The 27,986-nt window shown below is 46.1% G+C and overlaps 1 protein-coding gene across 1 annotated transcript; it reads right to left on the bottom strand.

The window, feature by feature from the left end:
* Window positions 1–29: 29 nt before the first annotated feature.
* On the bottom strand, window positions 30–27,986 carry LOC309863532 (TPA-induced transmembrane protein). Its single transcript, XM_082728453.1, has 6 exons — window positions 27,728–27,986; window positions 21,770–21,899; window positions 14,577–14,704; window positions 9,069–9,139; window positions 5,646–5,827; window positions 30–1,494 (listed from the first exon to the last, which is right to left on the bottom strand). Exons 1-6 carry the CDS (start codon window positions 27,866–27,868, stop codon window positions 1,490–1,492), a joined length of 657 nt encoding a protein of 218 aa, XP_082584579.1. The 5' UTR covers window positions 27,869–27,986; the 3' UTR covers window positions 30–1,489.

Here is a 27,986-nt window from a genome sequence, read left to right as displayed (position 1 = left end):
ACCGTGAAATCAATGTGACTGTGACCATGCCCACACAAAAAATAATTTATTGTAAATAGTTTTAAATCCTTCCCTGTGAAAGTTATTCGTTACATTCTAAAAAGTACACACACACTATGATTTATATTGGACATATAAAAAATAAAGAGGAAGACGGGAAATGCACCTATTTGGCGAGTTTGAGGAACCGGCCTCAAAATGAGACACCAGGTTACAAAAAACATATCCTCTAGTTAAATAAGAAAGCAAATTCACATTATCCAGAGTCCTGGTTCACAAAAAGACCGGGGCAAATCTAGCCCGAGACTCATGCTTGGACAAGTCCCCATCCTCGGCAGCCCCTCATACTGACGTCCACCTACGACCCGTTTAACTGAGATCCTGGGGCTAAGAATCTCTTGTGATAGGACCACCACACTCTCCCCTGGAAAATTCCCAGCAAAACAATTTTCCCAACGAAACAAATCCTCGGTTTCTTCATGCTAGGCCATTCTGTGTCTGCAGATGATCAATACAGTTGCTAACATTGTAGCCCCTCCTGTTAACAAATTGGCATCAAGCCTCCAACAGGTTATTTCAAACAGAGAGCTGCTCTTCCTGTTTCAAACCCTCTTCAATAGGATACACATCCAATGCCTGAAGACACTGAGTTTTAGAAGAAGGCTAGTCACATGAGACAAGAAAAAGCCAGGCACCAGCATGCACATGGTTAGCAGCCTTAACAATCCTCTGATGAAGTCTAGAAACTCTTAAAGGTCAAACCATCCCCAAGGACAGCAGTGTGTCCAAAACTCAAAACACACAGGGACCCACATTTCCAAAGGCAGTGTTCAAGAGTCACCAGAGCTATGAGGTGATGAGAAGTAAGAAACACACACCATATTTCTGTAGCCACATGTGACTCAGTAATATTGGATGATGTGCCTGAGGCTGGTTTGCTGAGACAGGCAGCTCCAGTTTATGGAATTAGACACAGAACTTCGCTGCTTTGTTGGGTAAAGTGCCTTCCTCACAGTCTTGCTCAGAGGTAGATCAAATACCACAATGGGAGTGGGAGGAGGACTTCATCGAGAGATTGGCTCAGTTGTCCCTCACCTCTTGCCTGCCCACTCTTTCCACCAGCACGGGTTGGGGGATCCTGCCTGAAAGGTCACCTTCGCCCTAAAGAGAAAGTATGCACCTGTGGGTGGAGGCAACTGGCAGTGACCCCACACTGCAAGGCCCACCCACCTTCCCCGTCACCCCCAACCAAACAGGCTTCCTGCCTTCGCCAAGACTAGACCCCGCGAGGGGAGCTCACAGAGCTGGAGCTCACAGAGTCCAGACTTCAGAAATGCAGAGTCAGGAGAAAAAGGATGGTCTCCACCCCTCCAGGCATTGCCAGGCCTTCTGTGGTAATTTTCTGGATCTTCTCTGGAAAACAATGTAAATTCTCTCTTCCCCAAACTCAGTGGAGCACTGCCTTTGGACACACACCAACATCCTCCCTTCATTCTGAAAAGAGAAGACAGACAAATGGAAGTCACTAATTTTTTAAAATCATGATTATTTTAAAGATTTATTCTTTCATTTTGTTTCACTGGGTTTCAATATAAACTATTCTGCAAAATTGAAATGCCTGTAAATTCTTAACAGAGTTAATTTTCTTTTCAGTCAATATATAAACATACATGCATACCTCTGAACGCTTTTCAGGAAGCAAATAACACAATGGTCATTTGTTTTGGCATAATTCATGATAACATTTTGATGAGGTCTGTTGGGTGCCGAGGACATTCAATATTCAGTCCTTCTTCATAATCTCACTACTAACCTCTAAATTTTCAGTTTGTTAAAACATATACAGTAGCTTCCGAGAAAGTCTGCTGAGGGAAATGGTGTGGACCTGGCCTGAGTGAGGAGAAGACATCTGTGCAAGGACCTAGAGACACCACACAGACAACCCATGCTCTACCACAGGGTCCTCGTGGTTGACATTATGGGCTGGATAATTCTGCGTAATAGAGAGCTGTCCTGTGCTTCATACAATGTGCAGAAGCCTCCCTGCTCTCCACCCACAAAATGCTAGCATCTCACGTACACACCCAGTCTTGAGAACTACAAATGTCTCCAGATGTTGCCAAATACCCCAGGGGTGCGGTGGGGGTGCAAAACTGCTCCACTTGGAAAGTAGTGGTCCTTGGCTAAATGTTCCAAGTTTCCTGGAGAATCTATAAACAACCCAAATCATTTTCCTTGATACCAAGTAGTCCTTTCAAGGACAGAACTCACACATGGGTTCCTCTACCAGCAGGCAGCTCATCGGTTCACCACAAAAATGTGCAAGCAGGTTTCACTCTTCTCTCCGCCTACAAGTTCTTCTCCTCTTTTCTCTCACACAAATCTGGTGTTTGCTTAGTTTCTCATTTAGTCTACAAATTGACTCCTTCCCATATGAGAACACAGCACAAAATAACGAACTCAGGGGCGCCTGGGTGGCTCAGTGGGTTAAGCCCCTGCCTTCAGCTCAGGTCATGATCTCAGGGTCCTGGGATCGAGTCCCGCATCGGGCTCTCTGCTCAGCAGGGAGCCTGCTTCCCTCTCTCTCTCTCTCTCTGCCTGCTTCTCCATCTACTTGTGATTTCTCTCTGTCAAATAAATAAATAAAAAATAAAATCTTTAAAAAAAAAAAAAATAACGAACTCAGGTCAAGATGTTTAAAATTAACTCATGCTGCCATTTTAAATTTGTAAAACAGAGCTCCCCTCCTCATTCCTGGGCCTCCAAACATCAATGAGGTGAAGTAGCACAAAAAAACAGGGGAAGAGGGAGGTGAGATCTAGTCCAACAATTCCCTGAACATTGAGGGCTTCGTGCTGCATGAAATTAGTCTGACAGAGGGAGACAATTGTTGCATCATCTCACAGGTGGACTCGAGAAAAAACAAACTCCTAGAAAAAGAGATTGGACTGGTTGTGGGGCAGGGGGTGGGGGAGCTGGGTGAAGGTGGTCAAAAGGCACAAACTTCCAGTTATAACATAAATAAGTTCTGTGGATATAGTGTACAAAGTGATGGCTGGTGTTACCATTGCTGTTTGGTACAGCTGAAAGTTGCTAAGAGTCAATCCTAAAAGTTCTGAGTATGTGGAAAATTATTTCTTAAGTCATTGCTCTTCCATTATCAACAACAGCCAAACTATGGAGAGTCTAAATGTCTATCGATGGATGAATGGACAAAAATGATGCGCTATATACAATGGAATATTATGCGGCCATGAAAAAGAAGGCCATCTTGCCATTTGTAATGACATGGATGGAGCTAGAGGGTATTAGGCCAAGTGAAATACGTCAGTCAGAGAAAGACAAATATCATATGATCTCACTCATATGTGGAATTTAAGAAAAAAAAAAACAGATGAACATATGGGAAGGAGAAAAAAGAGAGGGAAGCAAACCATAAGAGACTCTTAATGACAGAGAACAAACTGAGGGTTGATGGAGGGAGGTAGGGGAATGGGCTAGATGGGTGATGGGTCTTCAGGAGGGCACTTGTGATAAGCACTGGGTATTATATGTCAGTGATGAGTCACTGATTCTACTCCTGACACAAAGATTGACTGGTTAACTAACTAGAATTTAAATTTAAAAAAAAAAAAAAGAATCATTGTTCTTTGCAAAACTGGAATATTATCTCTGTATAAAACTACCTGCCAGGCTCACCACTAATTGCCCAGATGACCACGGTGCGGGGTAGGGGTGGTTACTGGAGGGGGAGGTTAACTCTCAGGTCCACACTGCATATGAACATGGAAGACTGGCCTAAGGGTCTCACCGGGCCCCTCCCAGGATCCTCTACCTCTCCTGCCTATCCCTGCCTGAGCGTATCCCCTCCCTTGGCCTGCCTGCCTTTTCTAGGTCTCTCTTCTTCCTTCCACATTTCCCAAATGGTGACAGTGTCCTCTTCCATTTGATTGATACTCATAGTCCTGAAGTTACCAAATGGCTCAAATATTTCACAAGCATGTTCTAGAAAGTGGACATCGGGTCATAGAAACACTCTCTCCCCCGAAGCAGAAATGTCTCAGAGGAACAGTAAAACCTCCTATTTAGCTCTCGGATACATTCCTGGGGCCCGATGCCGCGTCAGGGCCTGGGCAAATGTCTCCAGGGCCATCTGCTCAAGGTCTTCTCAAGGTCTTCTTGAGTTCTCCCCGGGTTCACAGGCCACCTGCCTTTCCGAACCCCATAATCTATTCAACCTTTTCTCACCATCCTCCTCTACCTTCCCCACCTACATTTGGAAAAAGCTGGTAACCACCCTAGGACAGAGGGGGCTCAGGAAATCAAGACCAGTCACAACACGGCAGCTGACCCCACACCCAGCTCAGGCAGAAGCACCTCCCCTCTCTCACCTCTTTACACAGGAGGGGGCCGAAGGGCTCACTTGCTTTCTTTTCTTCCTTCTTTTTCTCTCTGGCCTGCCTTCCTTCCTTCTTTCCTTCCTTCCTCCCTCAGCCCCTCCCTCTTTCCTTCCTTCTTTTCTTTTCTTTCTTCCTAAAATTCCTGTAAGGGGAGGTGTAACCACTTCACTCCATCTGACCCACAGGCACGATTTATTTAATTGATCTGTGAGGAAAAAAAATTTATTCCCAGCAAACTAAGATTTGGCCTTCTGAACATCATCCTTTCTATCTATTTGGGAAAAATAAAGGTTTCAGAACGGCTTTATATAACTCTTTGCCTTCTTAGACAAGGATTAGCCTACTTTCACTTCCCATCATAAATAAGTGTCACTATAACAAACTCCTTCTTCACATGATGTGGTAACCGGGGTGTTTTCCAATCTCTCGGGTCTATCTTCCGATGTGAGGCCGGCTGGCACTGTGCCTGTTGCTAACCCATCCCCTGACTGGTCTTTTTCATTCATTCAACTAGCATTTACTACTACTAGTGTAAGAAGAGTATTTCTGATGGATCATGGATGACGGAATATCAGAGACGGCTGGCATCAGCGGCGGCTGACATGCCTCTCCCAGCGAGGAATCAGGGTGAGGCACGAGGCCAGACACCCAGCCAAAGTTCTCGTGCAGACGCAAGGGAGGCACCTGTCTGAAGCTTGTCACCAGGTTTTGCGTGAAGTCTTAAAAGTTCTCAGATTCTAACAAGCGGGGTGTCCTCCAGGCTTATTATATGATGTGCCAATTTTCTCAGTGCTCTCTTGGTTTCAAAAGTAGGTGGGTGACTTTACAATACCTTTCTAAAGAAAGAGGCTGCTTTACCTTGTTCTGCCCTCTACTAATGTAACAGACTCAGTGGCCTTCAACATAAAAAAAGATGGGTTCCCCATGTTGGGATCATTATTTGTTTCAAATTCAATACTTACTTCTCTTGTGAAACCAAGATATTTCCATGGAGCTTATAAATAATATTGTCAAGCTTCAAATGTGGGTGAACAGCAACAAGGAAACATTTAGTCATCCTCATCTTTACAATTTAATTGCTTTTTTTCCCCCCGCAAACACTCTGTCGGCTTGTGGAGGGCAGGGGCTGTGTGACCTCTACAGAGCGCAAATCTCACCAGCGCAGGCAGCAAACCCCACCCAGCTGCCCTCAGTCTGGCTCACGTGCTGACACCACAACCCATTGTCCTGACTTCCCCCACTTACCATAGAGCAAGAGGGATGCTGGGTCCAGTCCCAAAGTCTCACAGCCAGACACTCCCTGATCATGCAGATTCTGTAGTAAAACGCCCCGCACCAACTCCTTATTCATCCTGTACTTCATAAAACCGTCATCTTCCGAAGGAACCCCAAATTGCAGGTGGAAGGCTACCGTGTCATTTTCACCGCTGAAAGGCACGCCAAACAGAGAAGCCACAAAGATCAACAGAATCCCACTGCAACTCAGGAGACGGACTCATGTGGGACCATATTTGTAGTTCCTTGTGTTCTTTCAGGACAAAATAACAAAGCGTACACTGTTCTAGGAGAAGCTTCTTCTGTAGTTTCCTCACAGAAAGTTGAGGTGACCCTAACTTCTTCCTTCCACCTAAAACGCAGCCTCTAGGAGTCCACCAGAAGAGGCCACTAAGGGAGAGTCACGACCCAGCTATTGTCAAGGAAGATCCAAGGCTGGCCCACCACTGGCCCCAATGTCAGCCTTTTACTCTCCCCCACTCCCCTTCCCCAGGGCAGGAAAGCCTATTGTCCTCTGTATTCCCTGCTCCTCTCCCTGCCCAGACAAGCAACCGTCAGAGCTGTTGGGTTCAACCAGTTCACTCCTTAACCTATAAAATGTTTAAGGCAGGATGCAGCCCTCCCTACAACTCGCTCCTTGGAGAACTCCTGAACTCCCACAGACCTTCCTGTGTAGCAGCAGCAAATCAGATCCCCCTGGTTTGTCTCTAGAGTGAGAAACTTGTTCTGTCCCATTTCCACCCTCCAAGCCTCTCAGTTTTGCAATTCTCAATAAAGGGACCTAAGGAAAAGGAGTTTTCATCTTCCCAGAACATATTTTTCATTTCCAAAATAAAAATAATCATAGGGCTATCCTCAGTTAATTAGCAGCTTATACTGTTCTTTAAATGCTAACTCAGCATTTAGGTGTTTCAAAGCTATCCTGTTACTTTGGTTCAAGGAGGCCCAGATCAAAAGCCAGCAATAAAATAATTAAGAAATGACCACATCTGACATTCCCCTTGAAGTGGTTTTTTAAAGACTGGACACACTCCCAGAAGCCAGAATCAGGCCGCTGTTCCTGCTAAGGACAGGGAACGAGCTCCCTCTTGTGGCTAGAGGTCACATAGGCCAATATTCTGGTCAATGGGCGGCCGACAGTCCCTTTGAGCTCTGCGACAGCCAAGCCCTTTGTCAAACCCTGCCTTTCCAATGAACAATATACCACCAAGACTCTGGAGAGATTCTCGGATTAAGGTTGCGTCCACAAGGAGGCTGGAAATGTAGGTTCACACTGTTAGCAGGTGTCCTCATTTGTTCCCTGTGCTCCACCTTCCATTTACGGCTGCCCATGGTCACCGTCTAGACGCACAGCCACCCTGTACTTCCACAGGTGGGTGGCCAAGGGCTCAGGTTGCCTTATGGAAATGACCGGAGGCTGACTTCCAGAAGACAGGCCAGAAGGTGAACGACAGGGCTGCCCTGCCTAACCCAGTCCCGCTAGCCCAACCTAATCCCACTGTGTCTGGTCACCCACCGAGGGAGTTCACATTACGGCTAGATTTTGAGGGGAAAGGGGGGATTTTCGAGAAAATGGAGAACCCAACAGGCTTTGCCTCGGCTGCCCACCATTAGAGTGGGCCCGGCAGCTGATGAACCAATGGGCATTTTGACAGGTTCCTGTAGTGAGATGGCTGAGGCAGAACGGAGGTCCATATGCCCTGGGGACACAAACCCAGCCGCCAGGGGTCTGGCTGTCTCCTATCCTCTAGCGGCAGCACATTTTGTGGGGGCAATGGCTTTTGCTTCTCAACTCAACATTGTTAAAGCTCTACCTGCACCTCTTAACATGAAACAAAATCCTTCCTGGACAGAGCTTCCTCTATCCCAAATTCTAAAACCCTTTGATTTTTCTTTTAAATAACTTTTAAACACAAATTCTCTAACATTAAGTCCTCAGCTTTCTAGCCATGTTTGACTCAATTTTCGGAGGTTTTCTCCCCCCATGTCAATCCCAACCCATTATGCAACCCCACCTCCCCTGGACCCATAATATGGGGCTGGATTCTTGGAAAGACCCTTCTGGTTGAACGTCTTCCCTTTCTCAGCTCTGTCTTGAAATTGCACATTGGGGCAAGTACACCGAGGAAACTGTGTTGGGCTTTTTTTTATTGGCAATTTAATACCAGTAGTTTGTGACTAAAATGAGCAATGTCAGAGACATTACCATAAGGGAACATGCACAGTGGGGGGTCCATAAAAAGGATGAAGAGTGTTGTTGCCAAGGCAACCCGCCATTGTAGGCAGTTTCAGACTTCAGGGCCCTTTCAGTCCCATCCCACTGGGCTACTGCTGCTTTCCATGCTTCCTCTCTCAGATATATAAAGATCATGGTCTGGGAAATGTATAGTTTGGGAGGAGGGATTGCAATCCAATACTATCTTTGATGGACACAGTTAAAAGGTATTTTAGGAATAACAAATAATAAAGCTTTGTCATGTAAATCTTGTCCTAACAGTACAAAAAGACAATCAAATGACTCCTCAACACGTATACACCTTTGATCTAAGTTCTATAGACAGAGACAAAAACATTTAAGATTAAGAGATGTAAAAAGAAAAATCATATGAATATGTATAAGCTACACATATTTAGTATATAAAGTCTGGGTGGTAAATACGCATATAAAAAAATCACACCAAACCATTGATGGCAGTCCATTCATTCAGTAGAAGGGAGTGAAACGTATTCTGTGTATGGAATTGACTGGAACCTCCAGCATCCAGGGGTAGTAAGCTGGGGCAGAAGGGAGAAGGTAGACTTTTCCTGTACACATGTCTTTACATTTTTAATTTTATACAAGGAGCATGGACTCCTGTATTATGTTCCTCAAAAGCAAAAGCTAGTGTATGAATTATATCATTTACAGCACATCAAGATCTGAGAACTGTTTTGGTTTTTTTTTTTCAAGCAAGCTCCATGTCCAGCATAGAGTCCAATGTGGGGCTTGAACTCATGATGTAGAAATCAAGATAATGGAGACCTAAGCTGAGATGAAGAGTCAGATGCCTAACTGACAGAGCCACGCAGCCACTCTCTGAGATCTCTTTCTAGTCCTACCCCTAGCTTATCTGAGCATCTGCTGTGAAACAGGAATGGTTTACCTGGGACTGGCTTTTCCTCTCTTCCTTGTGACCTTGTTGCGGCATTTGATTAATCTGGGCTTCACTCCGCTCCTTTGTAAAATCAGGGAGTGGAGCTAGTGGGTGTCCAAAGACCCTTCCAAAGCCAACAATCTGTGATTCTATCATCAGATCCTTCTGTGCTCTGAGACTCAAAAGTCCTTCTAGATAAACGGTGATGGGGGTCGTGTCCGAGGGAAAGAGATCAACATGGAAGGCTCCACACTCTTACCTGAAGTCCGTCATTTCCACTGAAGTAAAACAATGGCTCAGCGATGGGGATGACGTGTACACGTGGGTCAGCTAAAACAAACAGCAACACATTAAACAACCACACGCATCACAGATGGATTATCTTGCATATCACGTGACAAAGCAAAACCATTCATAGACAGAGATTCCAAGCTAGCTCGGAATTCACTTATTCGGAAGCTCTGAATGGAGAAATAGGAAGGTGTGGGTCTTACCTATCCCAACAAAAACTCAACGTTCATTTAAAAGAACCTCATTTCTAAGGAGCAGGTGAGCAGGCTGAGAGTTTCGACATCTCTCCCATGTCGTGTGGACACCTGCAGCCTTTGTGGTGAGCATGGTCACCATAGACCCTGGAGCCCCCACAGACTCTGAGGACCCTGGGAAGGAGACAACACTGAAGTAGCTTGGAAGGCAGCACAACAGGCCCCTCAGGACCTGGCCCTTCACCAGACAAGGGCTTGTTCTCTCCTTTCCATGAAGCTTCGTCGTACGGAGACATGGCCATGGAAGCCCCGGGTGTGGCACTTTCCCCAATGAAGGGACGGAGGGGGGCTGGCCTGTAATTGCAGAGTTCTTATTGTATGCATCAGATTCTGCAGGCACACACCAACAATGACACCTGTGTACCCAGGTTTCACACCCACATGTTCTACCGTAGTTAGTTCAGCCTTCTACTCCAAGAAACAATGCAAAACTAAAGCTACTCCTACACACTATTTTTCCTCATTTTTCTCCCCCCTCCCTGACACTAGCCATGGTCCTGAAGTTGGCACGTATTCTTTTCATGCAGGTTTTTATAAATGTAATACCCCCTCATGTAATCACAACAACTCATAGTTTGTGTTTTTATTCAAATAAAAGGTGCCATATTCTGCATTCTTCTGTGGCTTGCTTTTTTTTTTTTTCACCCAAAATTACATTTGATAGTTGCTCACAACAGTACGTCGAGACGGAGGTCATTCAGGCTGACTCCTAACTACTGCAGAGATCCTATGAAATGATTACACCAACTTTTCCATTCCCCTACTCTGGTGATGTGCAGCATTTGCAATTTTCTCTTATCACAAACTATGTCCAAGTCATCTTCCAAGAACATTTCTGTGCCTCTCTTCTGATACTGTGACAGTTTCTCTTGAGTATGTGCAGACAAATGGGATCACTGGGTCCAAGTGTGGGTGCATCTCCAATCCACCTAAATCTTGCCAAATTGTTACCTCAGCACTTGGCAGTGTTCCATTTCCCACAGCCTTGCTGGCACTTCGTGTTGCCAGATTTTTAAAAAATTACTACCAATTTAAGGAGTATAAAATTGTTTGACATTGTTTCAATTTGCATTATTATAAGTGGGGTTGAGTATCCTTTCAGATGTGTTGATGAACTCCTTTGGGATTTTTCACCTTTGATTTGCCTCTTGGTTTCCTGTCTTTCTCTCAGGTTGTCTGTTCCATGGTATCTGTATTTTCTGTATCTGAAGTGTTTGGTGTTATATTCTGGACACTAGCTGCTCTTCTGTTACCGGTCTCTTCTTGTCTTTGATTAACCTTTTCATCACCTTTCGGAGGTGGGAATCCTAGCCTGGTAGGACTTGAGGACAAGTAGTTGAATGCACTTACATTGCACTTTTGTGAAACTAGCATTTGAAGGTTAAATGCCTTGGTCTTCTGCACACAGCTTCTAGCATAAATAAGGAGGACTGCTCTTGGATTTGACTACACTCTCTGCCAGGGACCCAGCTCTAGGGCTGGAGTGAGCCCACTGCCAGGCTGACTCCTGCCTTGGCTGCAGTCAGTCAGACTTAAAGGTGTTTTGGAAGGTTCAGTGGCTTCCAGTGACACCGTGGTGCTGAGGTGAGTGGCCCAGCTGCACCCATGACGGCTCAGTGCCCTCTCACCCCAATGAGTAGCAAGCAGCAGACACACCCCAAAAAGCAGTGCCTGAGGGCACCTCTGCTCATTTTGTTTCCCACCCAATTCCAAACAGAATCTCAAGGAGCTTCCATTCCCACAGTACACTCCCACTGAATTCACCTGGTGACAATTCAGTCCCTTCAAGGTGGAGCAGAGGGGCTCAGAGGACCTACAGTAAGTATGCTTTCAATCTTGTATTTTTGCTGTGATTCTTATAAGAACCTGACATAAGAGGCATTACCACCCCTTCCCTTCTTACTAATAAAGAAAACAGCATGCGGAAAGTGTATGAAACCTGCTCAAGGTCACTCTGCTCATAAGGAATTCAGTCCTAGGGGTTATAAACACTAAAACCCACTTTCTTTACATTGGAGGATGAAGTGAGAAGGAAAGTGCCCTGAATATCAAAGAGGAAAGAAGCAGAAAGTGGTAAGAACTTTAGGGAAAAAAATGACTGAGTCATCTTACAGTTTTTGAGCCCCCGAGAAAAGAACCCTGCCAGAGGCAATGCAGGAATAAGAAAGTGGCTCTCACAGGGCTGCTGAGAACATCGGGGAGGAGGAGGAGGAGGATGTTATAGATGGGATTTATTTTCCCAAGCACTTCCCTACATACACACACATACACACATACGTACATACATGTGTACATGCACACAGATATATACACAGATATATACATACATACATTTGCATACATAAACAAATGTGTTATGGCAGGGGTGATGTCCTTCCAACCTTCTCTATTCCCATTCTCCTCTCCTTCTTTAACCTTTAGGGTCTAGTATTGTTTTGCACTAGTCCTAGTCTCTCAGAAAAAAAAAAAATTAAGCTAAACTTTAACATTAAGAGCTGGAATGACAAACCAGATCACCTTCAGTGTCCACTCTGATTCTTTTCAGTGACACGGTCCCCTTCTGTCTTTGAGACATGTCCACATACCTGGGAACAGCTAACCACACTACTTTGGGCCCAAAGACATGAAAAGGGGGTCTTCTCTCCCCTAGCTCTGGAGTCCTACGCCGTGCCTACAAGGCTGGATGCACACTGAGCTAGGCACCCGTTGAGTTGACTACCGGAGTTGGGCAGAGTGGCTAATTTGAGCAGAGTGGCTAATTTGAGACCGTATCTTCCTGGCGTTAGCAAAGGAGTGATTGTTAACGCCTCCATCAAGCCAGGGTAACACAATCTGCAGCTAACCTAACCGACTGGTTTAGCAGAGCAAGTGCCCCGGTGGGAAGAGAAAACTGGCAGTGGAATAAGGGAAGGGCTAGGAAAACTGTTTAGAAGAGAGGTGGGGTGGAGGTGGCATAAGCCTGGTGGTGGGTATTAAGGAGGGCACATACTGCATGGAGTACTGGGTGTAGTTAGTGCATAAACAATGAATTTTGGAACACTGGAAAAGAAATAAAATAAAATAAATTTTAAAAACAAAACAAAATACAATGGGAAGGGTATGTGCTATGGTGAGTGCTGTGAAGTGTGTAAACCTGGAAATTCACAGACCTGTACCCCTGGGGCTAATAATACATTATATGTTAATTTAAAAAAAATTTAAAAATTTAAAACAAAACAAAGGATTTCACACTTAACTATTAAAAAAAAAAAAAGGCAAGACAATAATGCAAAAGCGAGGTCATGTGTTCCACCATCCACTCCCATTTACCTTCCATATCCAGAAATTCTAGAAGTTGGCCTGAGTGAATGAAAGAAAGGGGCTCCTGACCCGACAGTAAGACTAATATCCCTAAGTTCTCACTTCTGTTTCTGAACATATTTGGTTGGGATCCCAGAGGGCAGAATCTTTGTCCCCTCTCTGGGCCTTAACTTTTATAATCTGTAAACTAGGCCATTCTTAAAAAAAAAAAAAAAAAAGTTGTACAGAGTTCTTTATATGCATCCCAAAGGCACTTGTGGATATACAGGGAAAGTGTAGCGATTTCCATTTATCAGAGAAGGAAGCAGCTCGAACAGGCCTGTGCACTTGCCTCAGGGATCATGCCATGCCTTGTTCCTTTGCCACTCCACACGGATGGGCTAAAAATACCTACAGGATCTGCTCCTGTCAGGCTCTGAGCAAGAGATATGGCTCTACAGTGAATGATTAACCTCCATTCCCCTTTGACATAAAGAATTCAGTCTGGAACACGTGACATGTGTGAATGTTAAATCATCTCATTTCTGCTCAGCAAATGCAAAACCCTGGGATGAAAAAAGCAATCAAGAGGGAAAAGGCAAGAAGCTATTCACTCAGCAACTTGCTCTGGAAGCAGGTGATAAAAAGAGGAAAAGGAGCTCACAGGTAAGATTTAAACAAGGAAAAGAAGGAGGAAGAAACGCCCAATAATCATCCCAGAACACAAACCCCTGTGACCAAAGCCGCAATCAAATAACACGCCTCTGGGTGTCCAGAAACTAACTCCGGGGTGACCGAGATGGACTTGACTCCTGGCGAAGCTTTCATAGGAATCAGATGGAAACCAGAAGGTGACTCACACCAGTCCACCTGTCAGCTGCAGAGAAGGCTATAAGAGATGGCAGGCTGGTCTTGCTTAGACCCTTACCAAATACTTTTCTGGGTCTGGCTGTGAACCCAACCAGCCCTCATGCAGAGGCTGCATGCCCTCATCTTGCACCAAGGGCATTGTCCTACATTTCCTGCTCTAAGAATGAAGCCACCATCTACCCATTCACCTACCAGGAGCCTGGAGTCATATTCTCCTGCATCCCCACATGCAATCAGCCATAAAGTCCCCTTGAGTGAGAAGACCTCTTAAATCTCGCTGGAATCTTCCTTATCCACCCTGCCATTGCCCTGGGTCAAAGCCCCCCATCTATCACTGGAACTACTGCTGTACCTTCTAACTAAGATCTCAGCCTCCAGTGTTTCTCCACGACCACTAGGAAGGGCTAACGTGAACAGCTGACCATGTTAACAAGATGAAAATGTTTCAGTGTCTTACCAAAGAGTAGGAAAACCTTCATGCCTCACCCCTGAAAGGACCCACCGCACAGTAGGCAAGAGGCAACTGGACACTGCAGGACAGATCCCCTAGTATTACCAAGAACACTCCTACCTCATATTTTAAGACTCATCCTGAGTATCACCTCCAGCAAGACGCCCTCCAAGCTTCCAGCCACACCTCAGGTAGTGTAGATGACCCTCCTTTGAGCTTGCGAAATATTCTGTATGCTTCTCCTCTAGAGAAGTAGATAGTAGAATATATCCCACTGTCTAGAACTGTCTATCTATCCACGTCCTCTCCTGCCACTGAGCCCCACTGATGGCCCAGACTCTGTGACTGTGACTTTCGGCACACCACCAGTCCCCCATGACATGACGGGTCAAATCAAACTTAAGACCAGACTGAGGGGACCCAGCACTGTCCTCCAGGATGCATTTTGCTGGAGGGCAGGGCTCCTTTCTGACGCTTGGCACCACAGAAAATCCATTTCTAAGCATCAGTTTCTGCCAAAATGCAGACAAAGAATCCAAGCCTGAAGTTACTTACGTAATCATTCGAAGAGCCCACATTCTACTGTTAAGAACTCTGTCAACAATGCTTATGATATAATTACCCTCTCCATGAGCAGGTGAGGCCATTCTTCCTCAGCAGCACACTCCTCCGGAATCTTGAGCACGACCAAGAAGGTTTTATTCGATGATAACTCAAGTATTTCATTTTCATCTTCATCAATGTAAGTTACTAAAGGGCGGAGGGAGACAAAAAGTAAAAGTAAAGTAAACACATGCTTAAAATAACAATTTGTTCCACTGGCTTCTAGAAATGACACTGAACATTCATCAAGGATAAAGACTAGACACAGGAAGCAAGGACAGGCAGAAATGTTCTGTCTTCTTGGAGATACCACATAAAGACAGGAGCCGGCCTCCATTATGATAAGACTTGTTCGTTTTATACCATAAGAGCTCCCAGATTCCACTGAATACCAGTGGGAGGGAGTGGGAAGAACGTGAATTTCTTGGTTGAACGGAACCTGCAGCCTTAGCTACGTCCACAGGTATCTGTCAAGGCAGGCGCTGGGCTAGGCTCCAGGAGTGAACAATGGGTGATGGGGGCCAGGGACTGGGAGCAAGGAACTTCAGTGAATCACCCCAGTTCCAGGCTATCAAAGACCCTGAGGAGGAAGAGACATCATGGATCAGAACCAAATGGGGATGTGGGGACTAGACATAAGCACGTGAGCCATGTCCAGACATCTCCTGGAAGACGGAGGATGGGCAGGGAAGCCACCACTCTGTCCCACAGGAGAGAAATGTTGACACATTATTTTTTTTTTTTACACTCTCTGCTTATAGAAGGGAAACCAAGCTGCACTCAGAGCCCTAGGGCCGGAGGGCTTTGCATTCCTGGCACCGTGAGTTCTGCGTGGCTGCGGGTGCTCTAATGATGGTGAGCTAATTGATTTTTAAGCAGTTAAAGCTAAAGGAAAAACACACAAGGCCAGGAGCCAGGAGCTAGAAGCTGGCACTCGTGGTAGCAGCTCTGTTCCCCTGGCTCTCCGGTGGCCTCCCCGCCAGGCCCACACAGGAACCACCTCTCCAGCCCTGAGAAAGGCGTGGGTGGCCGAACCAGGAGCTCACCTTGCCCATAGCCTTGACTCTCAGACCTCATGCTTCAGACAGAACACAAGCAGCCTCTCTGGCTGGACTTAGAAAAGGCCCTCAGTGTTTGATAGAAAGGCAGATGAAAAGCACTAAGAATCCTAGTACTTATTCCCTGGGAAGTCTGAGAAGAAAGGGAACATGCAGAACAGAATTCCCAGAGCCTGAGATGACCAGTTCAGAGGGGCCGGCTCAAGGCTGGACCCCGGCTGGCCTATGGGAGCCTGGATCTGGGGAGGGTTCCCTCCATGAGGGCATGGAGGGCATGGTACCTGTTGGTACCTCCTGTTGGTACAAACAATGTAGCTTACACTGACCACCGTGCCTTCTGGGGATCTGGAATTTTAGCATGTGTCGGGCAGAGGCTGCCTCCTGGACCAACCCAAGAAAACGCTGGGCCCTTAGCCTCTGATGAGCTTCCCCGGTAGACAACACTTCTCGCGTGTTGTTACATCTCATTGCTGTGGCAGTTAAGGGGGTCCTCAAGTTTGTGCCTGGTTTCCTCTAGATTTTGCTTTATTACATTTTGCTATGATAAATCACAAGTGATGGGATTTGACGTGGGGTCCAGGAGCAATTGGTCAAGAAAGAATTCTTGATACTTTTTCGGTGTACAAAGGGTGGTTTAATTAAAGCAGGGGGACAGGACCCAGGTGCCCTGGGGTTGTGAGGAGCAGTTCACGAGATACTTTTAAGTTGGGAGGGGTAGAGACAAAGGAAGTTTCCAAAAGGATTTTCATACGTCAAAGAGGACTTCAGGGATCCTGGAGGCCTATCAAGCTTAGGTGTTTTTTGTTTGTTTGTTTTGTTTTGTTTTGTTTCCTCTAGAAAGGCATTAACTTAAAGACACTTGGGAGTTCCTGGAGGGGTGTCTTACTCTGCCTTGAGTCAAGTATTTGTCAACAGGCTGCAAGTTTGAAGGAATTTAATTTTATCTACATTTCCTTTTGCCTCTGTTCCCCACATCAATAATCATCTCTATGACAATATGCTGAGTCCCATGAATTCTCCCAGCAATTCCCTGCATCTAGGAGGGATCCTGAGCACCTCAAACACAGGGAATTATCCCCCGCACCCTTATTTGTTGTAAGTCGTGATATGATTTCCTCTGACAATAAGTTATGTCTTCATAGCTGAAACCTTGCCAAGTACAGGAAATTGTAGCAAAACAAGAAAAAAAAATACTAATAATCCTTTAATCAACAAGTTTCCCTCACATTTTATGTTATATATTTTAAGCCTTGGGGTGCCTGGGTGGCCCAATCGGTCAAGTGTCTGCTTTCTGCTCAGGCCGTGATCCCAGGGTCCTGGAACCCATGGGTAAGGAGTGAGCAGGAGGCAAGACCCAAATGCAGACCTCTATTCCTGGAAGTCCGCCAATGAAAAAAGAGAAAGAGAATAAACATTTCTAAAATGTCGTAGCAAGATTCTGATGGAAGAGGTTTTGAAGGACAAACAATGCTAGCACATTTCAAGAGGCCCAAGTTGAGAAAAGCCTGAAGATGCTTAGTGAGATGTGGACAGATTTGATGGTCCATGGGTCAGGAGAAGCTGGGGAGGCTCCTGTGGAGAGCACAGGTGAAGACATTGGTCCTGGGAAGGTGGAGAAACCTATGAGAGTGGAGGGCAAGAGAAACAGGGGACAACACAGTGAAATTTCAAGGACCAGGGCCTACAGAATTGCTACTAAGTTCCTGTCCCCAAAAACCTTTCTAGTTTACAACTTGCGAAAGCTGTCTGCTGAGGATTTTCCCATGAGTCACCCTACACTAGGAGCATTGCCTTGTGCAACACATCTGCCTGCCAACATGCCGTGACAGTTCGGCTCTTCCACCCAAGGCAAAGACAAAACAACCTATTCAACATATGGCACTTCTAACATCCCTGCTTACATCTCAGGACCATAGCGCTCCTACTCACAGAAATACCTGTATGGAAAGACAGTAAAGAAGTCAGGCAGAAAGCTGTAATGTTGGAGAATATCACATAAGCGTCCTTAGAGTGCTAAATCTGATCACCTTTAAGTTCCATCTCTAAGTATCCATCTGCTTGTCACCCTTTGGCTTGCATAATACTTAAAATTCTTTGCTCCATCCAACAAGACTTTCATTAGTAGCATGTTACTCGGGTCTCTCTCTTCCCCTGGCTGGGGTAACTCAGTGAGAAAAGCAGAACCCCTGAAGATGCTTAACTGATCTTCTAAATTGTCCAGAAAGAAGATGACTTTGAGAGAGAATGAAAGAGAAATGAAAGCTCTTTTACCATTTATTTACATCAAGGAATTTATGCTTCTTTAGGGAGAAGAAGAGACTCCATCATTATCTTTTCCCTGAAGTATGAAGACAAAACCAAGCCTCCAGACCCAACAGGATTCCCTGGGCTCTGTTCCCCAGATTGGCCACTTTAAAAAGATTTCATTGTCTGCCATGTGTGTATACAGCCCCGGCTCCATGCCTGGAGCTCAGCCACGATCCTGGAGTTGCCATCACCTGAACGGCATGTCAAGGGCAAAGTGACGGGAGACCCGCCCCAGATGCAGGCAATAAAGTCTGTACAGTCTGTAGAAAATTAACAGTAAGAAAACAGACCACAGCTGACAGTAGTTCTTAACAATGTCAATGACAAGATATACCTCCGTGCTGAACACCCCACCCTGGGTACCCCACTGTCCCCTCCTCAATGCATTACCCCTTCTACACTGGGACCTGTTGATTGTCCACATCTGTGTGCACTCCAGCTCCACAGCTATTAACATCTCTGCCTCTGAGCCTCGATCTGCTTGTTCCAGAGCCTGGTGACAGGAGACTGAGGAGCTGGCGGGGTGGCGGGCGGGGTGGGACGACGGAGGAAAAAGGGCGAAGGTAGCTCCTGAGGAACCTAGCTTCTTAACAAAGCCAGCGCTACATGCAGCCTTTGACTCTGTCAACCCTGCGCTTTTCCAGACAGCAGTGTTTTCCCCCACAGTGCCCAGAAGTTCTGTGAATTCGGTTCCTATCGCCAGCTTGGCCATGAGGCAATGCCCAATTACTGCACATGCTCATCCCACAGCTACCTACTGAGCCACTCTGGGTGAGGAGCCCTGTCCCTGCCCCTTTCACCCAAGGCATTTCCCCCACCCCACACTGCCCAGACCCCTGAGGGCTGAGGTGCCAAGTGAAATCAAAGTATTTCTCAGATTTAAAAAATGGAAAGTGTGCAAATCTCTGTACAGAATTAACATTTGAAAATACCATTTTTTAGTTATTTATTTGAGAGAGATAGTGAGTGAGAGAGAGAGAGTGGGGGTGTGGGGAGAGGGAGAGGGCGAAGCAGACTCTCCACTGAGCAGGGAGCGCAACATGGGGCTCAATCTCAGGCCCCTGGGATCATGACTGGGACTGAAGGCAGATGCTTAACTGACTGAGCCACCCAGGTGCCCCTGAAAATACGAATTTTACAACAACATTGAAAGTGAAGTTTGCACTACAAGCATTACAGAGAGTTCTTCCCTGAATATTTTCCGATGAACTCTCATGTCCCTTGAGAAACAATGGAAGGAGAGTGAATCCCTTCCTCTACAGATTGCTGTTGGGCAGCTGAAGAGGTCGGATGATTTTTGAGAATGGAAGACAGCTCTTGGGTCTTGAGCTTTAGAATCCCTAACATTAAACCAACTGGATCTGCTGCATGCTCCACTGTTCTAGGCTCCAGAGGCCAACAGACAAATCAGCCAATGTTCAGGAGAGCACCACCTAATTGTGATGGGACAAGTTTGCATGGCTCAACTTCAGTTTCAACATCCACGTGTGGGAGTTGATGGGAAGAGAGCGTATGAAAGCTCACACTAAAACTCCTACCCTCCGCGCGTCGGAGGAGGTGCAGCACCTCTTATCAACGTCTTCCTAACTCGAAACCAGCCTGTGGCCTCCATGGATCACCGTCCCACCTCAACTATACCCGAAGTAATTAAGCAAATAAGGCGCCTGCCTGAAAAACTCACATGCTGGCGGTTGGCACATACCATCAGATTTCCCTGTTCTTTCAGGGACTTGAGACAGGAGAGGAAGAGGCTGGGAGAAGGAACAGGAAGTGAAAAACAAATGTAGTTTCTGAAGAAAACTCCCAGGACCCCTTCTGGAGAGACTCTGGGACTCCTCATTCAAGACTGGGTTTATTAAGAAGAATCTGATTCAACCCAAATCCATGCAGAGACCAGGTCGCCCTCAAGAGTATCCCAACTCCAGAAGAAAAACCCTACCCCTGTAATAACGCTAATTACAAATAAAAACAATTTTCTTTTTTCTTGTTTTAAAACTGAAATGACTGCCCACTGGAGGGTGCTCTATTTATGTATCATGAAAACCTTCATATCAATAATCATAGAAAATTTAAACAGCTTTAAAATGGCATGGAGGGTTGTATCATGCAGTCATTTTTTAAAAAGTGCCACAAATAACTTTTAGTGGATTGGCAAATGGTCTCAATATAGCCTTAAAAATCCTAAAGGTAGGGACACCTGGGTGGCTCAATGGGTTAAAGTCTCTGCCTTCCGCTCAGGTCATGATCCCAGGGTCCTGGGATCAAGCCCTGCTTTGGGCTCTCTGCTCAGCGGGGAGCCTGCTTCCTCCTCTCTCTCTGCCTGCCTCTCTGCCTACTTGTGATCTGTCTGTCAAATAAATAAATAAAATCTTTAAAAATCCTAAAGGTAGGCTCCAAAATGATTAAAAAACAATGATCGGGGTGCCTGCGTAGTTCAGTCAGTTAAGCATCCGACTCTTTATTTCAGCTCAGGTCATGATGGCAGGGTGGTGAGATAGAGCACCACAAAGGGTTCCACACTGGGCGTGGAGCCTGCTTAGGATTCTCGCTCCCTCTCCCTCTGCTTCTCCACCCACCCACCGTGGCACATGGTCATGCTCTCTCTCTCTAAAAAAAATAAATAAATAAAATTATATATATATTTTATATATATATATATATATATATATATATATATATACACACACACACATATATATTTAAAAAATAAAATACAATCACATCTCAAATTATTTTTAAAATACAAGTAAGAAAAAGAAGAAAGTATAGTGAAATATTAATAATTTGGATGTATTTTATGGGTAACTGAACACGTATTATTTTTAAATTCATAATAAATAATATAAATAAGGGCACTTGGGTGGCTCAGTCAGTTAAGTGTCTGCCTTTGGCTCAGGTCACCATCCTAGGGTTCTGGGATCGAGCCCAGCATTGGGCTCCCTGCTCTGCAGAGAACTGGCTTCTCCCTCTCCCTCTGCTGCTTCCTTTGCTTGTGCTCGTTCTCACTCTCTCCCTCAAATAAATAAGATTTTTTTAAAAACTTTTTTTATTTTAAAAAATAAATAAATAGGAAATAAAATAATATATGTAAATTACATAGTTAGCACCATGTATGGTTTTGGTCTGTAAACACATACAACACAAATATAAGAGTTATTTCCAAAATAAGTTAAAGTAATGACAGCATATAGAGACATGATTCTACAAAGTTTTTAAGACGCTTTCAAATGAGCTATTCATTATTCATCATTATAATAATGTACTGGGTATATCAGATGAAGTGCAATAATTATTTTACGAAACAAATGATAAAAAATTTCAACTAGGGGCGCCTGGGTGGCTCAGTGGGTTAAGCCGCTGCCTTTGGCTCAGGTCATGATCTCAGGGTCCTGGGATCAAGTCCCGCATCGGGCTCTCTGCTCAGCAGGGAGCCTGCTTCCTTCTCTCTCTCTCTGCCTGCCTCTCAGTGTACTTGTGATTTCTCTCTGTCAAATAAATAAAATCTTTAAAAAAAAAAATTTCAACTAAACAGGTGTAGAGAAGCAATAAAATATAAATTAGTGTCTAAGTAAGTTAAGTTAAGAAATTTTCAGGATCTGGTGGTCCGAGTTTAAAGTAAAACACTGGTCTCCATACTTCAGTCAAAACTTACTAAACAAAGAAATGAAATTAAAAAAAGAACCACAGGATAGCTACCATCCGCACAACAATCCCAAGCCCATTTGCAATTCATATTATAAGTAATGAAATAGCAATGAACACATCTTCCATACCAATGGAAGTCCTACACAAGCATTAAACAAGTTCTTAAAATGCATCAACTTAGTCCTGCTTAAATCACTCTTACCTCCAATAAGACATAAGCTTATGATGATGACTATAATGAGACCTAGGAAAACAGAGGCGATGACCATCCACAGTTTGCACTCTCCAATCAATTTCTTATTACAGGAACTCCAAGGGCTCTCCTCCTTCTCCTGGAAGGCAGAGGGATACTGTGAGGCAGTCACTGGTTTCCAGAAGCACTTCCGTACTCTCGCGAAGGCAGCAGGATCCTGCCCTCTCCAGGCCACACTTCACGGAGTCAGGTTTACAAAGAGGCAGAATGGAACCTCACAAGAAGGCGGGGGGGGGGGGGGGGGGGGGGGGACACCTGGGTGGCTCAGTGGGTTAAAGCATCTGCCTTTGGCTCGAGTCATGATCTCAGGGTCCTGGGATCCAGCCCTGCATCAGGCTCTCTGCTCAGCAGGGAACCTGCTTCCCATCTCCCTCTCTCTGCCTGCCTCTCTGCCTACTTGTGATCTCTGTCTGTCAAATAAATACATAAAATCTTAAAAAAAAAAAAAAAAAAGTTGGCAGTGGGGGGGGGGTGCAGTTCCTGGGTGGCTCAGGTGGTCGACTCAGGTAATGGTCTCAGGGTCCTAGGATCAAGCCCTGCATTGGGCTTTCTCTCTCATAAATAAATTAAAAAAAAAAAATTTTTTTTTAATGAGGGGGAAAATACCCTAGAGGCTCTGAGGTGGGGAGGTGGGGGCAAAGCAAGACTTTGGAGGATGGACAGAGAAAGGCAGATGGACAGAGCAACCTCAATGCTGAGTCATAAGCAGGCTGGCCAAGAGAATCCTCTGCCCGCGTGGGTTCCAAAAGGAAGTCATGGTCGTTAAGATTAGAGACAGTGAAAGGTCGGAGCATCCTTGGGAGGGTTTTCAGTGCCGCCAGAGCAGTCTGCACTTAACTGGGTGTGTGCTGGGGAACTGTGAAAGGTTCTGGAGCACAAGAGCTGAGTTGAAGATGAAGAGAAAAACGATGTATGGTTTAGAGTGGGCATGCCAAGGACAAGCAAAGAGACTCCTGCTGTGCCCTGTGCTATGTAATTAGGGCCTGGGAAGGGAAATGAAAGGAAGGATGGGAGCGACACCAGGAAGCAGGCTGCAGTGGGTGTAGTGAGGCCACAACTTGGTCGCTTGGTTGGTTGCTGACACCATTTCCTTTCAGTCAAATGGTCCTGCGAGGGAGGCACTAGCCCGTCTCCAAGATGCTGCCAGAGAGAGCAGGCAGGACGAATGCCTGCTGCAGTTCACGGCAAAGCTGGCACCTGCTGTCCACAGCTCCCCCTACCCCCACCCCGCGTCACAGCACAGAGCTCCAGGCTAGGAGCATGCCTGGCTGTCGTGGGGTGTCTCCACTGGGGGCCACCCCCTGTCCCCTGCCCCTACAGGCTTCTGGGACTCTGTCCTTGCTTCCCACAGAGCTGTCAGGGAATTCTCACACAGAGACCATGGATTCCAATGGAAGGACAATTGTGGTTCTGTCCCTGCATTCCCTTCCTATGCCTAAGGGCAATGACTGCCTCATTCAGCAAGTTCCAGAAGCTCCCTAGCCCCAACATCTTCAACTGTAAAAGTAATAGATCCGGCTCCCAGGGCTGTTATAAAGACTAGAGACTGTGGGCATGAAGCGCTTGCTACACAGATGTTAGGCACCCCACACATGGGAGCCATCATTCTCCAGGTCCACAGAGCAGCGCCTGGTCGACGTTCTCTCCCTCATGCTTGTGGTGATGGCCACCAGAGAAGGAAATCATTCACTTCAGGACGACAGTTCAGATGGGCTCTGTGAGAGGTTCCCAAGCCTGGCAGCATGTCCAAATCAGCTAAGGAGAAATTTAAACCGCGCACACCTAGGCCCTCCATGGACATGGGAGACCAGATTGTAGTGGAGGTGGGGGTAGACCCCAGCCAGCCTGTAATATTTTTTTTTATTATTCATTTGAGAGACAGAGAGAGAGCATGAGTTGGGGGGAAGGAGGCAGGGACAGAGGGTGAGGGAGAAACAGACTGGACATGGGGCTCAATCCCAGAACCCCAAGATCATGACCTAAGTTGAAGGCAGATGCCTAACTGACCTAGCCACCCAGGTGTTCCCCCACTCCACTAAACCCCCCTCCCCAGTGTGTAATTTTGAGCCACCCTGAGTGAATCAGTTACTTTATCAGGGTTGAGACCTGTTCTGAAGCCTTGTCACTCTCTCCAGGAGCCAGATCAGATCTCTCCTCTTGCTGAGACCTCCCTGCCATGTCAATCATGGAGAGATCCTCCAGAACATGAGCTGTCCACACAGCTCATTTGTCCCTGCTTTGTCTGGTTTCAAATATAAACAGATACCAGCCTATCTTCCAAGGTAAACTGAAACCAGAGAGAAGGAGGGGTGTCTTTTAAACTTCCTCATTCTTTTATCCCACGTTTGTGCCTCAGTCAGGTATTAGGCTCTTAATACACTGTAGAAGGTTCTAGAACTTTTAAGAAGGTACTTGGAAAAATTCTAGAGTAGAGGTCACACTTTGGAGACCCTGAATATATACTTTACACTGACTCTTCTGGTTGGGTGTGAGGGGAGCAGTAAAAGAAACATCTGGACAGAAGAAAATGCTTTTGAGCTAAGTGTGTTTCTGGAGTCCAAGGACAGAGCCATCTCTCACCCCAACTGAAGACTGAAAACTCCAAAGCCACCAAAACCAAGGGCTCAATAAGGCACATGGAAAGTCCCAGGAATCTTCAACTTCTCAGGGGACAGAAAGAGATCTTCCCACTTACAGAGTTCCTGAGAACAAAATGACTTCATGCCATTTTCAAACCTGATACAAGAAGCAGTCGGGACCATAAGACTGGTACAAAATGAAAGGGGCTAGAGTCTCAGATAAGCCACAAAACAAGGGTCAGTGAATTTGGCCTCTTGTGCCTTCACTTATGATTTCCCTTAGAAATAATAAATTAGGACCCTGGTGCTATGAGGAGACCATTACTCTGACTTCCTAGGGAGAGTTACCTCATAAGCACACAGCCCTCGCCTATAAGAAAAGTCTCTTCCTGTCCAGCCCGATGCTGCCAACATACAGCCTGGCTCCTTCATTGTCTCCCATCAGACCTACGGGAGAGACACTATCCTGAGCTAAATTAACCTTCACAGACTTTAAGTCATTGTGAAATAGTCTACCAGCTTCCTCTCAACCCAAGAATAAATGAACAGTGCTTCTCCGCTCCTTGCACATTAGAATCAACCAAGAAATTTGTATTTTTTAGAAGTTTCCCCCAGGAGATTCCACTGTACCCTGAATGGGAAGAGCCTCTGATACAGTAGGTATATGCCACCTGTGCTGAGACTCCCCTAAAAACCCAGGACACAGGACACATTGCCTCCTTCACCAGCACCTTCTTTCTCTCAGGCCCAAATTCCAGGTCACGGGGAGCAGCCACAGACAGGTTTTTCTACAGAGTGCTTTCCAGAGATTTTTGCAAACTACATCTTATAGTCGACGATTGCATTATATGGCTGGAGAATTTTCGTGGCTTTCCTCTGAACAGGCTCCCAGATAGTCGCATCCCCCTTCAGATAAGGATCTAAATTCACGACCTAAGACCCTGCACAATGGCAGGACTCATTCTCATTCTCATTCTCTCTCTCTCTCTCTCTCTCTCTCTCTCTCTCTCGTAAATACAGAAAGCTTTTCTTCCCTTTGGCTCTCCTAGGACCAGATATGATATACATCTGGAAAAATTTTTTTAGCACGTAGGAAAATCTGTACTTTGTCATCTCATTGCGGGATTTAATCCACTTGTCCACCCACAGAAAATCCAGCTGCTGCTTGATCTAAATTCTGAGAAATGCATAGCAATGGGGCTAATTTCCCTCAAGCTCCCGGCCTAGAACAAGCAAGGGAAAGAAGTTTTTTCTACTGCCTTTGTAGACTCGCCCACATCTGCCCTTCCAACTAGGAAGTCAGCCATGAGGTGGGGTATCCTCTTCCCAACAGTCTCAAACTGGGCCTGGAGCCTGCTTGAGATTCTTTCTCCCCTTCTCTCTCTGCCCCTCCCCCTACTGCTTACAGGTGCACGTGTTCTCTCTCGCTCTCAATAAATAAATAAATAAATAAATAAATATTTGTAAAAAATAAAATATGCCTCAACTTATTCTATGTAACCAAAGAGAATGATTAATACATTTGGATGAAAATGCTCTTAGCGTTTGTTTTGTTTTGTTTTGTTTATGCTCTTAGCATTAAATGAGGGTGTTTCTCTCTCTTTCTCTCTCTCTCTCTCTCTCTCTCTCTCTTTTTAAATGTTTCCTGTTCAAATATTTGAATGCCCTCCAAGTGCTCACATACCCTTTACCTTCAGGCCATTCTGTCACTCCCCATAATTTTTCTATTTGGTGACCTACAAAGCTAATTTATAAGGAAGTCCAGGCTATCAGTGTAGAGCTGGCTGATGAGGAAATAATTAGAACATGAAAGAGCCGTCTCTCCTGGGCAGGTACTAAACAATTATAAAATACTGATGCCCTACATGCGTGTGGCATGTTTTTCTACTCAACTGTTTTCAGAAAGGCATTCCCAGGCCTCCCAGAGAAGCTCAGTTAACCACATTAACAACCATTTGACTGCAGACCTTAGCACCTTGCCACAAGGTACACCTTCTAGTGGTGAAACTGTCATCAAAAACTCCTATGTCTAGATTCAGTCCCAGAAGTCACTGGTATGTCCTGGGTCTATCTAACATGAAGCAAGTATTCTCCAATCCACTCTGAGATCCTGCCTTGGAGGACTGACACAGCCAGCCCACAGAGAACAAACCATCTTCCTCCAACCTTCATTCTTCAGTGGTGTTCATCTCTCACTCAAACATGAAGTCCCAAATCACTCTCCAAAGTACCTATAGGTCCTTAGAAGAGCAAACTTTATAGTGTTTCCAGGAATCGATCCCAAAGCAAAAGCAATGCTTTTCCCTTTTGTTGTCCTTGCTTATCCCTGAAATCAACAGGCCAAGAGTCAAAGGGGTGGAAGTGGAGAGGTGGGACCTAGAAAGGTCAGGTTGGAGCCATATATATATATATATATAGAGAGAGAGAGAGAGAGCGCTCCAAGCACCCTGTAAACCTCAAGCCAGCACTAGGGGTTAATCAGATGGCTGTGAATTCAAAGTCTCTGCTGTTTTACAACCATTTAATGAGAATGAATAATGTTCCCATCTCTGCCAGGGCTGGACCAGAAAAGAGCTCAGCCTAAGCACCACCATGACTTCCTTTAGAGATTGAGAGGAGGGAAAGCGAAGGAGGCATCGTGTAGTTCTTTGGGACAAAAACTTTGAAATTACTTCCCATCAACGGAGCAGAGCAAATCCACTCGCCTCTCCCGGTCTCTTTTCCTACCAAATCAAAAGGCCTGATCAGTAAAGGACAGAAAGTGTGTGTGTGTGTGTGTGTGTGTGTGTGTGTGTGTGTGTGTGTGTCTGAGAATGAGAATGTGAAGCGGGACAGGGGATGATGGGCATTGGGTGAGGGTTAGCGGGGGACGGTGGCAGGTGGCTGGAAGTGGCAAGGCAGCAAAGCTAAGGCAAGGAGATTCTGAAGAAAGAGCGACGACTCCATCTAATCACTCTAGTTCTTCCTCCCTTCTTGAAACAGAAATAAACTTCATTTAAAGTTACAGAACTTATGAAAACCACCTCTATCCCCGGGGATTTGCTCTGAAGAGGGGAGCCGCACACCTCCACGCCAGGGTTCCTCCAGTTCCTTGGAGATCAGAGGGATGGAGGGGTCTCAGGGGCTCTGGCGGGCTCAGGCGGACGCGCACTCCCACGTCCGCTCCATTCCGAAGATTCCAGGACGCGCCAGCGCTCTGCGTCCGCGACGCGCGGAGAGTTGGCTGGAACCCCGCAACTCTGAGGGTGCCAGGCCCGGGCCCTGGCCGGCAGCCCGGCTCGGAGTCCGCTCTCGGACACCGCCCGCCGCGGGGCCAAGCAGGCCTTACCTGGGCTGGGCAGGGCTCCTCCACCGAAAGAGGGATGACCTGGACGGTTCCATTGAGAGGCTTCTGCTCGTCGGGCTGCCCTCCTCCGAGCGCCAGGAGCTCCAGGTCTTCCCGCGGCGACGGGGATCTGGCTCCTTCCATGGACAGGCAGAGGAGCGCTGAGCGGCCCGCGGGCAGCAGGGCGGACACACGCAAGGGTGCAGAGTGCAGAGGGGACTCCCGAGCGGCTCGCTCTCCGCCCCCCGCGGGCGCGGCGCCG

The sequence above is a fragment of the Mustela nivalis genome, assembly GCF_964662115.1.
Source record: "Mustela nivalis genome assembly, chromosome: 1".
Lineage (NCBI taxonomy): Eukaryota > Metazoa > Chordata > Mammalia > Carnivora > Mustelidae > Mustela > Mustela nivalis.
The sequence above is the reverse complement of the archived record's forward strand: the minus strand, read 5'-3'. Positions and strand labels throughout refer to the sequence as shown.

Bases quoted from the DNA above. Each gene is read 5' to 3' on its own strand.
- LOC309863532 (XM_082728453.1), bottom strand. From the start codon at position 27,868: ATGGAAGGAGCCAGATCCCCGTCGCCGCGGGAAGACCTGGAGCTCCTG. The intron at 14,705-21,769 runs GTAAGAGTGATT...TCCGCCCTTTAG, and splicing joins AAGCTTATGTCTTATTGGAG to TAACTTACATTGATGAAGAT. The intron at 5,828-9,068 runs GTAAGAGTGTGG...CGTGCCTTTCAG, and splicing joins GTGGAAATGACGGACTTCAG to CGGTGAAAATGACACGGTAG.